This window comes from Equus caballus, chromosome 13, assembly GCF_041296265.1.
Source record: "Equus caballus isolate H_3958 breed thoroughbred chromosome 13, TB-T2T, whole genome shotgun sequence".
NCBI classification, from domain to species: Eukaryota; Metazoa; Chordata; class Mammalia; order Perissodactyla; family Equidae; genus Equus; species Equus caballus.
This window is the reverse complement of record NC_091696.1, coordinates 31,721,835-31,738,676: the sequence shown is the minus strand read 5'-3', so window position 1 is coordinate 31,738,676 and position 16,842 is coordinate 31,721,835. Positions and strand designations below refer to the sequence as shown.

The 16,842-nt window shown below is 48.3% G+C and overlaps 1 protein-coding gene across 8 annotated transcripts in view; it reads left to right on the top strand.

Annotated features, from left to right (window-relative positions):
* Positions 1-16,842, top strand: part of IL21R (interleukin 21 receptor) — a 35,175-nt gene that overhangs the window by 11,165 nt on the left and 7,168 nt on the right. For 4 of the 8 annotated variants that reach the window (XM_005598826.4, XM_070230869.1, XM_070230868.1 and 1 more), the window contains 3 exons: positions 9,980-10,044; positions 12,376-12,478; positions 14,865-15,064. In XM_005598826.4, coding sequence (XP_005598883.2) covers positions 9,996-10,044; positions 12,376-12,478; positions 14,865-15,064 — 352 coding nt within the window. In that variant the 5' untranslated portion in view covers positions 9,980-9,995. Of the gene's footprint in view, positions 1-9,979; positions 10,045-10,707; positions 11,706-12,375; positions 12,479-14,208; positions 14,287-14,864; positions 15,065-16,842 lie in introns of all 8 variants that reach the window. The other 4 variants (XM_070230871.1, XM_070230872.1, XM_070230873.1 and 1 more) reach the window with 2 other exon arrangements.

Below are 16,842 nucleotides of genomic sequence, written 5' to 3'. Positions count from 1 at the left end.
TGTGTTGTTGAATTCAGTTTGCTAGTATTTTGTTGAGGTTGTTTTTTTGTGTGTGTGCTGGGGAAGATTCGCCCTGAGCTAACATTCACTGCCAATCTTCCTCTTTTTACATGTGAGCCACTGTCACAGCATGGCCACTGACAGAGGAGTGGTGTAGGTCTGTGCCTGGGAACTAAACCCGGGCCACAGAAGCCGAGCGCACCAAACCTCACCACCAGGACACTGGGGCTGGCCCTTGTTGAGGGTTTTTGTGTCAATATTCATCAGAGATATTGGTCTGGTGTTTTCTTTGTCTGGCTTTGGTATCGGGGTAATGCTGGCCTCATAAAATGAGTCTGGAAACGTTTTCCTCTGTTCAATTTTTAGAAGGGTTTGAGAAGAATTGGCATTAATTTTTCTTTAAATGTTTGGTAGAATTCTCCAGTGCTGTTATCTGGTTGGGAGGTATTTTATTACTGATTCAATCTCCTTACTAGTTATAGATCTGTTCAAATTTTATATTTCTTCATAATTCAGTCTCGGTAGGTTATATTTTTAGGAGTTTATCCATTTCTTCTACATTATCAAGCTGGTTGGTGTATAATGATTCACAGTAGTCTCTTATAATTCTTTATATTTCTGTGACATCAGTTGCACTGTCTTCTCTTTCTTTTCTGAGTTATTTGAGTCTTCTCTCTTTTTTCTTAGTCTAGCTAAAGGTTTGCCAATTCTTTTGATCTTTAGAAAGACAATAGATTTTTTGTATTGATCTCATATTCAGTGCCTTTGTTTAGCAATTATTATTCTAACAGTTTATCTGTCAAGTGCTCAATCTTCACGTCCTCATGTCATTCCAATCCTCATAGCTTTCTAATCTTTTTAAATTTATTTATTTTTCTTGCCTTATTGCATTGACTAGGCCATCCAGCACAAGACATTCTTGTCTTTTTCTTGCCTTCAAGGATAGAGTGTTCCAAATTTGGCCATTAGGGATAATGCTACCTGCATATACATAGTATGCATGTGTGTGTGTGTGTGTGTATTTGTGCTCCTTATCAGGTTAAAGAAGATTCCTTCTATTCCTGGTTTTCTGGGAGTGTTAAAAAAATCATGAATGGGTGTTGCAACTTATTAAATGTGTTTTCCAAACCTATTAAATTACCATATAAATCTCCTTTTTTTATTGTTAATGTGGTGAAATACATTACTGATTTTCAAATGTCAAACTAACCTTGCATTTCTGAAATAAACTTTCTGTGATAATGACGTGTATCTACTTTTGTGTATATCATTATACTTGGTTTGTTGAGATTTTGTTTAGAATTTTTGTATGTATATTTATGAGAGAGATTGACCTACAATTTTACTTTATTTAAAGGTCAAACTTTGATATCCAGGTTAAGTCTTGAATTCCAGTGTTCAGTTCATTTACATTTAATGAAAGTGCTCGTGTGTCTGGGGTCGAGTCTGCCATCGTGCTATTTGTTTCCCTTCCATACCATTTATTCTTTGTTCATTTTTTTCTTCTTCTTTGTCCCATTTTTTAGAACAAAGTTTTATACCTTATTATGTTTCCTGTATATTAGTTTGCTATTATTCCTTCTCTTATAATTCCTCTAGTGCTTTCTTAGAGATGACAACATGCATACTTGATTATATGGCATCTACCTTGTATCAGTACTTTCATTACTTCCCAGACTATACACTGACCTTCAACTTTATTCACCCCTTCTTACTTTTAGGGGAGCATGGTGATGTATTTTAATTCTTCATATAGTCTAAATTTAGTAAGACAGTATTATTATTTTAAGCAATTAATACTCATTTATATTTATAATACTCTCTATTGCTCTTCCTTCCTTTCTACAGTACTTTGCTTCCCATCTGGGATTATTTTCTTTTTGCCCAAAAAACTCTCTTTAGTATATCTTTTGATGCAGGTCTACCAGTGACAATTTCTCTCAGCTTCTTTTTTTCTTTTTTGGTCTGAAAAATATCTGTATTTTGCTTTCACTTAAAAAAATTTGTAATTAAGGTCTAATTCACATACCATAAAATTCACTCTTTTAAAGCGTACAATTAAGTGGGCTTTAGTATATTCACAGAGTTGTGCAACCATCACCACTCTTTAACTGCAGGACATTTTCATCACTCCAAAAAACCCCAGACCCATTAGCAGTCACTGCTCATTCCCCCTCCCTGCAAAGCTCCAGCCCCTGGAACCACTGATTTACATTTTGTCTCTATGGATTTGCCTCGTCGGGACATTTCATACAAATAGAATCATAGTCAAATTGCTTGGTCATGTCGTAACACTACATTAACTTTTTGAGGAACCACAAAACTTTTCCACAGCAGCTGCACCATTTTACATTCCCATCAGCAACATATCAGTATAAGGGTTCCAACTTCTCCACACCCTCACCCATACTGTTTATTTGCCTTTTCTTAAAATAGCCATCTAGTGGGTGTGAAGTGGTACCACATTGTGATCTTTATTTGCATTTTGGTAGTGACTAGTGAGGATGAGCCTCTTTTCACGTGTTTATTGGTTATCAGTATATCTTCTTTAGAGAAAGGTCTAGTCAAATCTTCTGCACATTTTAAAATTAGGTTGTTTTGTAGATCTTGAGTTGTAAGGGTTCTTTACAATATTCTGAGTACTAGACCCCTAACAAGTATATGATCTGTAAGTATTTTTTTCCCATTCTGTATATTACCTTTTCACTTTCTTGGTAGTGTCTTTTGAAGGAGAAAATTTTTAAAATTTGAAATAGTCCAATATGTCTATTTTTTCTTTGGTTGCATGCGCTTTTGGTGTCATATCTAAGAAACTATTGTCTGATATAAGGTCATGGAGATTTACACCTTACCTCTTACAGCTGGGTAGAACTGCCTTCTTACCTCTTACGGTCCATTTTAAATTAATCTTTGTATCTGGTGTGAGACAGGAGTCCAATTTTATCCTATTGCTTGTGGATCTCCTGTTGTTCCAACACCATCTGTTTTAAAGACTATTCTTTTCCCTAATTAAATTGTGTTGGCCTCCTTGTCAGACATCAATTGAGCATAAACGTATGAGCTTCTTCCCGGACTCTCAGTTTGATTCCATTGATCTGTATGTCTATGTGTAACGCAGTACCACACTGTATTGATTAATGTGACTTTTCAGTAAGCTTTGAAGTTGAGAAGTCTAAGTTCTCCCCAATTGTGTTCTTCTTTTTCAAGATTTTTTTGTCTTCTCTGGTCCTTTACTTTCCCAGATGAATTTTAGGACCAGCATGTCAATTTCTGCCAAAGAGTCAGCTGGGATTTTGACAGGGATTACTTTGAATCTATAGGTCATTTTGGGAGTCATTTTAATAATATTGTCTCCCAATCCATGAACACGGGATATATGTGTATTTATTTACATCTTCTAGCTTTCTTTCAACAAGGTTTTGTAGTAGTCACTTTACAAGTCTTGCATTTCATTCAAAAATAAACTTCCTATTTTATTTTTTTGGTGTCATTGTAAATGAAAATACTTTCTTAATTTCATTTTCAGATTGTCCATTCCTAGTATACAAGAATACAGTTGATTTTGTATATGGATCTTGTATCCTGCAATCTTGCTCTACTCACTTATTAGTCCTAATAGTTAGTTTGCTTGTTCATTTGTTTTCTTTCATTTTGTTTTTCGTGTGGTTTCCTTAGGATGTTGTATAATCAAGATCATATTATCTGCAAACAGAAATACTTCATTTCTTCCTTTCCAATCTGGATGCCTTTTATTTCCTTTTCTTGACTAATTTTCTTGGCTAGAACCTCCAGTACAATGTTTAACAGAAGTCATGAGAGTGGACATCCTTGTCTTGTTTATGATCTTAGAGGGGAAACTTTCAGTTTTTCATCGTTAAGTATGATGTTAACTGTGGAGTCTTCAGTAGACCCTTTTGTAGTATTGCGTTTACCTTCTTTTTTGAAGGATATTTTTGCTGGATATAAAATTCTAAGTTGTTTTTCAAGTATATCTTCGTCTTTAATTTTTAAAATAGTTTTTCTAGGATGTGCCTAGATGTGATTTTCTTTGTATTTGTCCTTTTGGGGGGTTTGTAGAACTTCTTGAATCTATGATTTACTGTCTTTTGATAGTTTTGAAAAATTCTTAACCAGTATCTCTATTATTGCTTCTGAGTTGTTCTCTCTCCTCTTTCTGAACTCCAAATACATGTACGTTGGACCTTTTCACAATGTCTCAGATGTCTCTTCTGCTCTTTTCTGTATTTTTTAAACATTTGTTTCTCTGTGCTCTTCAGTCTGAGTATTTCTTCCACAGGCCAATCTTCCAGTTCACCAGTCCTCTCCTGCTGTTTCTAATCTGTTGCTAAATCCTTCTACTCAGGTCTTACAAATTTCAATTATTGTATTTTTCAGTTCTAGGATTTCTACTTTTAAATATATTCCATATTTCTGGTGGAATCCTTGAACATATTAATCATAGTTATTTAAAATTATGTCTGATAATACCATTTTCTGAATCACCTATGTGTCTGTTTCTATTGTCTTTTTTCTGCTTGATTTTTGGTCATTTGCTACTGTTTTCTGATTTGCCTTGTCAATTTAATTGAATGCTGGACATTGTGAATGAGAAATATAGAAGCTTTGGATAAAGCTAACTTTTTCCAGATATATTTTAATTTTCTAGCATAAATATCTAGCAGACATACAGCAAATAGGCAGATCACTTTAATGCAGTCAAGGCTGAACTATTTCTGATTTTTCCTTATTCCCAGGGCATGAGGCATAAGCATTTTCCCAAGGCATTTCCCAAATAACTGGGTATTTACCAGGGCCTAGCTATCTTGCCAGGCCTTGAACTCCAATTCTTCCCTCAGCATTGTGAAACTGCCAAAATCTCTTCTTAGGTTTTTAGCCTATCACCAGATGCTTTCTGCTAGTTTTCTTGGTATGCAACTCATTCGTAATGACTTGACAAATTCTTTAAGGTGAAATTGCATGCAGAATTTCAATGCGTTTTCCTTCTCTCTGGCACCCTGGCCTCTTGAGTACCATCTAACTTGGTTGCTTTCTCATGCCTGTTAACAGTGTTTTCTTGCAGAGTAGTTGTTCTCAGTACTAGGGTTAGTCTGATACCAGCTCCTCCATCATAGCCAGAAGTGGAAGTCCTTCTCCGCATTTTATTTTACCAACCTAACATTCACTTACATTTAAAATGTTATGAAATAGTCTCTACATACAAAAAGGTACAAAGAATAATATAATCAACACCTATGGTAACTTCACTCAGTTTTACCAAACTATTGAGGCCCCTGAAACCACCCCCCCCCCCATACATCTCCTCCTTTTCTACACTATCCAAAGCTTGATGTTTATCACCCCCTTGAATTTCTCTACACTTTCAGGACACATGTGTCCTCACCTAACAATAGAGAGAGAGAGCTGTTTTACACGGTTCAGTGTGACATAGATGGTGCTGTTATGCATATGTTCTTCTCTCATTTTTTTCACTCCACATTTTGTGTGTAAGTGTCATTTTCTTTGTTGTGTGAAGGTATGATTCATTTTCACATTGAGTGATTACACCACAATTTATCTATTCAGGTATTTAGGTTGTTTCCAGTTTTTCAGTATTAAAGTCAATGCTCTTATAAACATTTCTGCCTATGCTTCTTGTTCGTGAAGCATGGTAGTGAAATCACTGGGTCTCGGGGCAGGCATCTGCTCAGGTTCATGAGACCATGCCAAACTCTTTTCCAGACCAGCAGTATTAATTTACACCCCACTATCTGTGAGTGAGGGTCCCCATTACACCACGTCCTCGGCAACATGTGACGCTGTTGGACGCTTACATTCTGCCAATCTGATAAAATTAAAATGGTATGTCATCGTGCTTTTTATTTGCCTTTCCCTGTTGACTGCGAAGTTAAGCAGGTTATAGTCTCCACAGCACCTACTTCAGTCTTACTTCCTACCCCCAACCTTCTCCTCTTCCCCAGAATCTCCTGAAATCTGGCCACCTTTTTATTGAATTACCACAACCCTAGAGGTCATGTCCCGGCGCTGGAGCCTGGTGGATGCACACCCCTGCAGGGCTCCGGCCCATCCAGCACTGTGCGGGATGCTTCACAAGCACTGATGACTTAGTGCTTACAGCAAACCCGCAGCAAAGAGTTGTGACCCCCATTTTACAGATGAGAAAACAGAGACTCATGAACTTACTCAAGGACACACAGCTGGGGCCTGACGGACTCCACACCAGGTGCTCTTGTCTCCTCTGCAGGAGACTGCAGAGGCAGGTGCTGCTACAGGGCCTCCCACCGCAGGAAGGCCCTAGGGCACCTCTGTCCTTGGTTCAGGAAGCACACCTGCTGGTCTGCTGGCCATCTGGGGAGGAAGTGTCTGTTGCCCTCGGGAGTCAGCCAGAGTGGGGAAATCCATAAAGGGATGGATTCCGGGCAGTGAGGACGCTGGGACGGGGAGGGGTCCCCAGCCGGTGTGCAGGAGCACTGGAAGAATTTGTTGTTCAAGGACGATGCTCCCCAGAACCAAGTGGCTTATTTTAGATGATGTGAAATGTCCCCGGGCCCCCTAGTGAGAGAGTTAGACCCTTTTCAACCTTCTTTCAATCCTCTGACAAGGAGGGGTGAGAATCTTAGCTTGGTGCCGGATGTCTTAAATGCCTCTCTGACACTCTTTGATCCTCCTTTTTAAACAAAGGCAAACCAGATCTCCAATTCCTGAGAGTCAAGGCATACTATCTCCCTAAAAGTCATCTACTGCCTTTTGTTTTCCTTATATTGAGTTTTCACATTTCATTGTATTTAGTTTTATGGTAAGTTGATTGTTTTGTTTAAGAAACACTTATAAAACATCTACTAAATGCCAGGCACTCTTCCAAACGCTTTACAAATACTGACAAATTTAATTTTCCCTGGGACCCTCTGAGGTAGATCCTGTTATTATCATCTCCACTTTAGATTACACAGGCCCAGAAAGGTTAAGTGAACTTCCTGAGGTCACACAGCCTGTAAATGGCAGTGCCAGGATTTGAACCAGGACAGGTGGCCCCGAGTCTATTTTAACCACTGTGGCGCCCACCTCCCCTCTATTTCATACTAGTTACCTGTTGATGGTAGTGATACCATCACTGTGATATTACATTTTCTTTTGAGAGGTTTATTGGAGCAAAAACTGGGAGGTCAGTTAAAAATAAATAGCAAGTAGATAACAGCACTGGTGAAAACCTTGAAGGCAGTTAGTGGCGGGAGTTCTGGAACATTCCAACATGGCTTCATGGATGCAAGGATAGTGTAGATGGGCCATGAAGGCTGAGCTGAGAGTGATGGGAGGGGGAGAGGTGTCCAAGGAGAAGACTTAGCATGAGAATTTGCCTCATGCAAAGGCACGAGAGGCATGACAGGGCCTGGGGTGCTGGGGGGATGGGGAGTCATTCAGAGCAGCAGGCCAGTAATGGCAAGAACCCAGCATCTTCGTATAGCATTTTACAGTTCACAGAGCACTGTCACCTCTGCTTGCCCACTGACTCTTCTTAACTGCCAGCTATAGTGGGCATTATTGTCCCCATTTTAGAGATGATAACTGAGGTCAGAGAGAAGTCCAGAGAAGTGCCATTATTTGCTCCAAGATGCTGTGGCTTCAAATTCTGGCCACTTTGCTCTATTTCACTGTATCAGATATCTTTGGTGGCAAGCAACAGAAACATAGTTCAATATGCTTGAGCAAAATAGATGTTTTTTGGCTTGTGTAAATGAAAAGTCCCGGTATGGACATCAGATATGGCTGGATCCAGGTCCTCAAATGATGCCCTGGGAACTCTGGGTCTGTATTTCTCAGTATTAGCATCATTTTCAGGCAGGGTCTCTCTAAGAGGTGACAAAGATAGCTACTAGCCTCCAGCAGGCACCCCCAAAATCATCTCTTTACTAGAGTTCTGGAAAAACTTCCCCGGCTGCTCTCATTGGGCTTGCCGGAATTGGCGTCCAACTCTGACCCATTCACTGGGTCTAGGCAGGTGGGGTGCTTTACCAAACAGGCCTCGGTCTGGTGTCCACCCTGTGGAGCAGGGGTTCAAGTCAGCTCCACTCAGACCACCGAGAGGCAGCTCCAGTCTGGGAAGCTCTTCACATAAGGTGAAGAGATGCCAAGCAGACAGAAGCAGAAGCATCCTCTCCAGCCCCTGGGGCCTGCATGTGGTTTGTGCAGAGCTGAGGAATTTGGAGGGATGAAGAGCCTTGGATCTGGGCAAAGGGTTTGGTGCCTTATTTATCCTGTGGTTGAGATGGAGCCGCTGGGGAGGGACATGGACAGCGCTATGCCAGGCCTTGTGCTGGGGCTGGGGTCACAGGGTGGACACACTAGTGAGGGGTGGAGACGGGCTCCACCACCTGGGACTGAGGCGGAAGCCTCAAAGTGTGATAACAGAAGGCTCCTGCAGGCTTGGGGCCGGGTGAGGTCAGTGTTCCTTACAGCAGATTTAAATGGTATTTGCCCCATTATTTTATTTCAATAGTGCTGTTATTCATTTTAAAGTGTGTTGGGGGAAAAACACACAATAATGGATATTATTGCTTAGGAAGGGGTTGGAGTTAAATTTTAAGTGAATTCATTTCTAGAAAACGTATTAAATAAATAACACTATGCATGATCTACAAACATGGCCAACATTTAGAGGGTGAGAAATTGTGGACTCTTTGTCTAGAGCATTCTGGGGACCCCTCACTTCTGATGCTCTAAATGCATGTCAATCACGGCTGTTTCTTGAGTGTGTACGTGTCAGGGGTCATGCCCAGGGTTTTCTGCAAAGTGCTTCCTTGAATTCTCACAAGAATCCTGGACGCAGGCTTTACTGTCTCTACTTTTCAAGGCTCAGAGAGGGGAAGTGACAGGCCCGGAGCCACACAGCTGGTAATCTGGACCTCTCTGTGCCCTTCACCACTGCCCGTTTGGTGACTTGTTAGGGAGCTCTCAATGGGGCCAGAGTAGGATCAGGGGGAATCCAGGTGGGGGTTCTTCCCACGTGGGCCCAGAGATGGCGTCTGGAGGAAGCCATGGCTGTGACTTGGTCCCTGGATGGGTCATCCCTCTCGGCCCTAGTTCCAGCTCCAGCCTGTCCATGCCCTGAGCCGGGCAGGTGGATGCACGGGCCTGTGACCGGCACCTCCCCAAGCAGACACAGAGCTGGGGGTGCAACGGGCATAGAACCAGCTAGAGCCTGGCGTTGCCCCCTTGTGCGTTGCTCCTCTGCTGGAGGCACCAAAGGCCGCTCTCCCCAGATAGGCTCTTTCTGTTCTCCAAAGAGGTCTCTTCTCCATCTCACCCAGAATCAGTGAGTCCAGGTTGCCTTCATTTGGTTGGGCCCCGGTCCCCACTGTGCTCTCTAGTGAGCTAACCTGGGCTCTGGATTGAGCAAGAAGCCTCATTATTGGGCTAACCTTATCTTAGTTTCCAGTAGGGGTCTCCTTTGTGGGCTGATCTTGAATTTGTTATTCAGTAGGAAGCCAATCTACTGGGCTAACGTCAACCTGGGTGTTTCTTGGGAAGGAGGACTCAAGGTTGCTCCTCATCAGATGCCACTTTCCAAACCAGTTTCCCCTCGTGCCCTCCTCCTCCTCCCTCTTTTCTTTTTCGGATGGATAAATGCCCACATTTAACTCCACGCACCATCCTGCGTCAACAGGCCTAGCAGGGCTGAGGAGCATTGAGCTCCTCCTTCTTTAAATTCGCCTCTGATTTGTGACTGTTAAGGGGCACTGGAGGAAGGTAGGAGAAGTGGGTGGGCCCCAAGGGGTGAATCAGCCATGTCTAAAGGGCAGGAATCCTTGGTAGCATCCAGCCTCCTTGAATTCCTGTTTTTCTGAGACAAATCCAAGAACCTAAGGCAAGTCTTCCAAAGAAGGGATGGGGACCAGAGGGATGCTGTTCAGGGTCCCTTGGTCCCCAGGCCCGGGCCCACCTTCTCGCTGTGCATCTCTTCCAGGTTCCCGGGAGGCAGCATGCTGCGTGGCTGGGCTATCCCTTGGCTCCTGCTGATGCTCCAGGGTGGTGAGTAGCTGCCTCATGGTCTGCAGGTGGGGAGGGGCTGGGCTGGCCTACGGCTCCAGAGCACAGCTAGAGGCCACAGGGTCGGCGTCTATGGCATCTGTCCACTGGAAGCCTACACAGGTCAAGCGGCCAGCTCTCCATTAACCAGAACCCCTCCAACCAGAGAGCTCCACGAGCCAGAATGGCTCGTGAGTCCCAAGCGGCCCAGCCCACCAGCTTGGGTCTTCACATCTCACCAGGGGTATGAGAGGCTTCATCCTTCTGTTCCAGCCTTGGCTGGTGCCCAACCCTCAGAGTGCGGAAGTCCTGCCTGTGGTCTAACCTCAGTTTCTCCTCCTGTAATGACTCTCCTAGACATTTTTCAACAATCACTGGGTGCTCAGCAGGCACTGATGTTCCCCAGCAGGGGGAGAGGGAAGGGGGAGACAAAGCAGCCAAAGCCTTGGAAGGAGGGCCCTGGAGGCCCAGAAGATGCTGTGGTCGGAGGGAGACGTTAGAGAGCGAGCTGGGAAAGGCCAGGAGTTAAACGTGGGGTGCAGCCAGGGTCGAGAGACCCTGGAAACCTTCCCACAGCACAGGCTGGAGTGCAGGCCGGACTGGGGCGGAGGCCTCAGGTGCCACACTGCTGCCTCACCGGCATTTCTCTCTGGCTTTTACCAAAAGACCTGGAGCCTCAAACAGCTCCTCAGGAAACAGATGTCGGCTCCTCATTCTCCCTTTCTGAGTGACAGCAGCCCGTCCTGGCTCTAACGGCCCTCGGATCACCCACCATGGCCTGGGAGCAGCCGTGGGTCGTGACCACTCTTCATGCCTCTCTCTGCCTCCTGCATGCTCTGACAGCCCTGGGCGAGGGACAGCCCTGGGGCTCTCTGCCCAGGGATCTGGTACTGACCAGGTGACTGGGTTTTTACTGCCTCTTGTCCCCAGTGCTACCTCCATGCTGGTTCAGGGGCTGCTGTCTCCTCCCCAATGTTTCATTCCAAGTTTGGGACAAGTACTGTCCTTGGTGGCCTTGAGCCTAGCTATGAATGGCAGCTCCTCTCTGACTTCTGGAACGCTGGAGAGAACAACCAGGATATGAACTCTGAAAAGACACAGCCCCACGGCGGCTCCTGCAGCCTGGGTTTAGGTCCTGCCCAAACCAGTCCTCTTTCCTCCACAAAGCGTCTGAACTAGCCCCTGTGTGCCCGCCGACAGGCCCCGTGTTCCTCCCTGACGGAAGCCTCCTCCTAGAGCAGGACTCGCTTCCACAACTCAGATCCCTCCGTAGTGGCTGCCGGGAGAACTGTGTTGAGAAGGATTCTGGGGTCACACCCAATGGAGAGAGAGCGATGATCGATTAGCAATGTCTGCCACGTCTGCGGATGTGAAGAAGGAGCACAGCTGACATTCTGCCCTTCCCGGGCGAGCGTGCAGCAGCCCGGGCCGAGAGAGACGAGAGATGGGGTCCGTGTGGGTGCCTCGGAGTTCGCATTCTACACGCGCAGCGAGACTGGGCTGGAGGGTGTTTCCGATGACAGTGATCTTGGCACCGAATCCCGCCTCGGACCTAGCATGAGGCTCAGGCAGGGAGCACACTGCCCCTGCATCTTCATTAGTCAAGGAAACATAAGGAAAAGCCACTAACAATGACTCCACTTAAAAAGAGGAACAAATTTCTGGTAAATGGTGGGGGAAAATAGCAGAGTTCGCACTTGATCTTACAAAACTAAACTAAAGCTTTACTTTCTCAGACGCTTGAAATTTAGATTGTGACCGACCGTTGTATTTTTAGAACAAGAGTGACGCAATCGGTGCTGGGGCGGGGCAGCCTCAGGCGCCCACGTCTCCCGTCCAGCTGCGCTGGCCCTCGCCGCCTTGGGGGTTCCGCCTGGGGGGCTCCGGCGGCTCCCGGCTCGGAGGAGCTGCGGCCGCGGCCCCCAGGGGTCTCCGGCTGCCCTCCCGCATGCACGAAGCCGCGCCCCCGCCTGTGGGGAGCTCAGGACGCAGCTCCTGAGACGGGCGGGCTGCAGGGACGCTGTCCAGGAGGCTGGACATGGCAGGGGAGGGGGGTGCTGCGGAGGCCTCGCTTAGCCTCTTACGCTTCACATTACGAGTGTCTTGGCCCCATAGCCACCCGGGAAACTGGGGACTCAAACAAGGAATTCTCAGCTGGCAAGCACCCCTTTGCCCCAGGCGCACATCTTGGTGGTCCCTGGGTCCCCATGTTCATCCTGGCCCTGGGACCTCTGCTTCTACTCATCTTCCAGCCCTTGAGAGGGTGAGGGAGTGGGGAGCCCTGTAGCCCCCAGCCAGCCCCACCCCGAAACCTCTGTCTCCCTGACCCTCCAGCCTGGGGCTGCTCAGACCTTGTCTGCTACACCGATTACCTCCAGACGGTCACCTGTATCCTGGAGACATGGACCCTCCACCCTGGCACGCTCGTCCTCGCCTGGTGAGTGGCGGGGCCTCACCAGCCCTGGGCTGCTGCTCAGCGTAGCCCCTGGAGGGGTGGGACAGGACCATAGGAGACCACAGACCATGTTGGACCTACTGTGTGCCAGGCAGGTAGTTTAGCAATAAAAATCATAGCTGCCACTTCCTGGGGGCTCAGCGATTTCACCAACAGCATTTGGCTTCACCTGGAGAAAGACCGTGAGCGGGGAACGACCGTGCCCTCTTACAGACGACCAGGTGGGGCTCACAGGACTTGTCCAGAGCACGCTGTTGAGAGGCCACAGGGCAGCTCTGTCCAGCTCCAAAGGCCGTACTCTCTCGCCCACACCGGCCTGACTGGTTTTGAGACCCGAGACAGCCAGAATCCCAAGTGATTTTTCTGAGTACTTAGTACATGCCGGCAGCCTGCTATGTCCCTTCCAATCCTCACAATTACTACTGTCATTTTACAAAAGAAGTCACTGCAGTTCAGAGAGGTTATGCAACTTGCCCAAGGTCACATAGCCAGTGAATTGCAGACCTGGGATTCAAACACAGGCAGCCTGGCTCCAAATCCATGGGTCCCTGTTAGTCCCTATTGTTAAAGAAAAAATTATTCATGACACTTGTTAAAGAATGCTGAGGCAGACTTTACTGAGGGCCATCACAATAGGTGTTGGGGCCGCTGCGTGGGGTTCTGCAGTGAGGGGAGAGATTGGGCTCTGAATATAATAAGGAAATTTGTAGCCAAGGAACAGGGTGGGGGGGTCAGTGGACAGGAAATTACTAAGAGGCAACGTCAAGGGTGGGTGAGGGCTCTAGCTAAGCCGACCTAACGAGATTCTTGCTGAAGGCTGCCAGGTGATCAGACATCAGCTGGGGGATGGTGGGGCATGAGGAGCCCGATCAGAGGTCGAGGATGGGGATTCTGGCTAAACTGACTCAGCAGGAGTCCTGCTAAAATTAGACAAGGCAGAGCCAGCACGGAAGCCCAAAGCCGGGGCCGGGGTGAGAAGAGAGTCAGAGGAGCCTGGGTGGAGTTTGGTCAAGGAGAGACTCTTGGTCAATACGCTGCTCAGGATACAGAGAAACTGGCTTTCATTCTGTCGTCATCAATTCATTCATTCATTCATTCAGAACACATTTATTAAGCTCCTGCCAGACACTTGTAATCACTGGGGGCTCAGCAGAGCCTAAGACTGACAAGGTCCCAGATGTCCTAGAGCTGACGTACGGCAGTGGGAGTGGCTGGGAGACAGATGATAAATATATAAACAACCGACAGGATGCTTTCTGAGACCCATGAGTGCTACAAAGCAGTGCATCTTGGAGGCGGGGCAGAGAGCGAGTGACACGGGTGAGGGTGTATCTTAGCCAGGATGGCCGGGGCAGACCTCTCTGCATAAGAAGGCGGCACCAGTGAGCTGGAGAAAGGGTGTTCTAGGCGAGGGCAGTGCATGTGCAAAGGCCCTGAGGGGGAAGAGGTGGTGAGCTTGAGGAATAGCGAGGAGGTCCATGTGGCCTGCAGAATGAGTCAGCATGGGAGAGAATAACAAGCAAGGGAGGCAAGAGGCGGGCAGGGGCCAGATGGTATGGTGCGGGCGGTGAGACGCCACTGGAAGGTGACAGGGAGTTTTTAAGGGTCCCCCTGGCTGCTGTGCAAGAGGGATAGATTGCAAGGTGGACGGGCAAGGCAGGGACCCCACCAGATAGCCATTACAGTGGTCCCAGCATACGTTTCTCTTCCAGCAAATCTTTAGCAAAGAACTGAGCCCACACATCCAATTGGCCCTGGAGGGTGGTCGTGTTCAGAGCCTGAGGATGTAGGTAGGGAAATAAATATCTGGCGAACTCCAATACATACTTCAAAACCCATCATTTCTGCCCAGTGGGAGTTACAAAGTCAGAGCATTTCCCCCAGCTCCACACCAAAAGCCTCGCTGGAAGTTCACCTAGAGCAGAAAATGAGATTCATTTGGCTCTTGTCTTGGCCCTCAACACAGGCACTTCTTGGGTATTGAGCGGGTGTTGGGTGGAAGGAGGGTCAGAAGGAGACCTGAAATGCTTCGCAGCCTTCCTCTTGCAGGGATCCAGTTGATGAAACTGACAGGGGCAGACTTAGGCTCGGTTCAAGCAATGGCCCAAATTTCCAAAGTTGACAGTTGCTGCCCTAAATGAGATAGTGAGTTCCTGGTCCCGTGGAGGTGTGCAAGCCAAGCCTGGACACAGTCCATCAGGGATGCTCTGGGGGGCGGGGTACCTTCCCTGAGAAAGGATTGGTTGGGCCAGATGACCCCCACCCCGCCTGAAATCCCTTCCAGCCCCAAGACTATGGGCTTCTGCCCTGCCCCTGTGCACCGAGTCCCGCCGGCCTGCAGCCATGACCGGCTGTTCTGTCCTTGAAGGCAAGACTCGTACGGAGAACTGGAGGATGAGGTCACCTCCTGCAGCCTCGGCCGCTCCACCCACAACGCCACGCACACAGAGTACACGTGCCACATGGACGTGTTCCCCTTCATGGCCGACGACATCTTCACTGTTAACATGACAGACCAGTCTGGCAACCACTCCCAGGAGTGCGGCAGCTTTGTCCTAGCGAAGAGCAGTGAGTACCCCTGGGCCCCCAGAGCTGAGGAGAACCCAGGTGGGGGCTGGGCCCCCTGCTCCTGGGCCGCCTGTCCCCCCAGCAGCGCTGCCCTGTCCCCGCCCTCATGGCTCCTAGAGTTCCGCTCTTTAGAGGCACCGCTGCCTGCGAAGGTGGCGGTTGGTAACTAGGTGTGGCCTTAACCAGAGAGGCAGCAGGGGGATGAGAAGGAGCTGGCCTGGGGCCCAGGACCTCGGGCCGCCCTGCTGGCTCAGCCTCTGCCTGTCTGTGACCTTGGACTGGTTCCCTATTTGTAGAGTGAGGGCCCTTTTAACCCTGACCCTCTAGGATTCTGTTCCCATTATGAGGCAAGTGGGGACAATGAGAGTCACAAGAGGAAAACCTCCCTGAGTTTGCTGCCTTTCCTGAGCTCCTGTGAGGCCTGGAATTTCTCTCTAGAGGTTGGGGGAGTCCAAGGGGCAGGAGGGGCCTGGCTGGTGGAATCAGTTGTGTCTGTGGGTCCAGAACCAGGACAAGGCAGGGAGGGGCCCAGGAGGCAGGTTTAAGTGTGTGTGTGTGTGTGTGTGTGTGTGTGTGTACCCACAGTGGGGTGTCCAGGGAGGGGGTGAGAGTCATGTGCCCAGAGGCATGCAAACACAGACTGCAAAGAGAGTCCTGCCCCTGGGAAGGCCCAGCCCTGGAGGCTTGGGCGTTTCTGTCCCTGATTCCCAGCTGTGGGGTAAGGAGATATGAGTCTGTCATTCACACTCTGGGCGTGCAGGTTTGTATGACTTTGCTGAGTGCGTATTGCACCACAGAGGGTATGAGCGAAGCTGTGAACACACTCCTAGACACACTCAGACTCTCTCTCACACACACTCATAAATACATCTTCAGATGCACAGATCCTACCACCCCCAGGCCTAGACAGCACGGACACAGACACCCACATTCTCTCATACACCCACACGTGCACGCACACGCATGCACACGCATGCACACACATGCATGCAGGCTCACAGCCCTTTGGATCCCAGTGTGGCGAGTTCACCAGGCAGGCAGCGCCCGGCCCCACCCTACAGAGGAGAGCGCTGGGCAGAGGGGTGCTCCCTGCCTCTCCGCCCTGGGGCTCTGAGCCACATTTCTCTCTGGCCCCCTCCCACCCGCCCTCCCGGCCAGGGTCTGAGGCCAGATGTGGCAGGGAGCCGTATTCTGTCCTGCCCCAGCCCCACCTGGGCCCTTCCTCCTCCTGGCCCTGGGCCTCCCTGGGCTGAGCAGCCCCCATCCTTGACCCGGGCTCCACAAACATCTCCTGAGCTTCTCCTCAGCTGGTCCTCACCACCAGCGCAGGCCTCACTGGGGAACGGAGAACCCAGCCTCACTGGCCTGGGGAAGAGAGGAGCAGGCTTAGGAACTATCCAGAACAAAAGGACCATCTCTGAAACAGCAACAGCAATAAGGCACTCACCTCGGCCTCCGCCAACGGGCACCTTCTCCCCCCTCAGGCCACGGTGCAGGCTCAGGAGCAGCTGCAGAGTTCCTTTTTGGAATCCCTGAAAAGTTCATTTGTTGATTTGACAAATATTTCCTGAGGGCCTACTGTGTGCCAGCTCTGTCCTAGGAGCTGCAGGCACGTCATTGACCTGGGAGAACAAAACTTCCGGAGAGGGGGCGGGTGGTAGAGAGGATCACAGAGGGAGAAGTGGAGAACAGAACGTTTGTTCGATGGAGGCGCGCAGAGCTGGGAGAAGGTGGCAGCGAGGTGGCGGCGGGGGGACGGGGGGGGGCTCCCTCTTCTG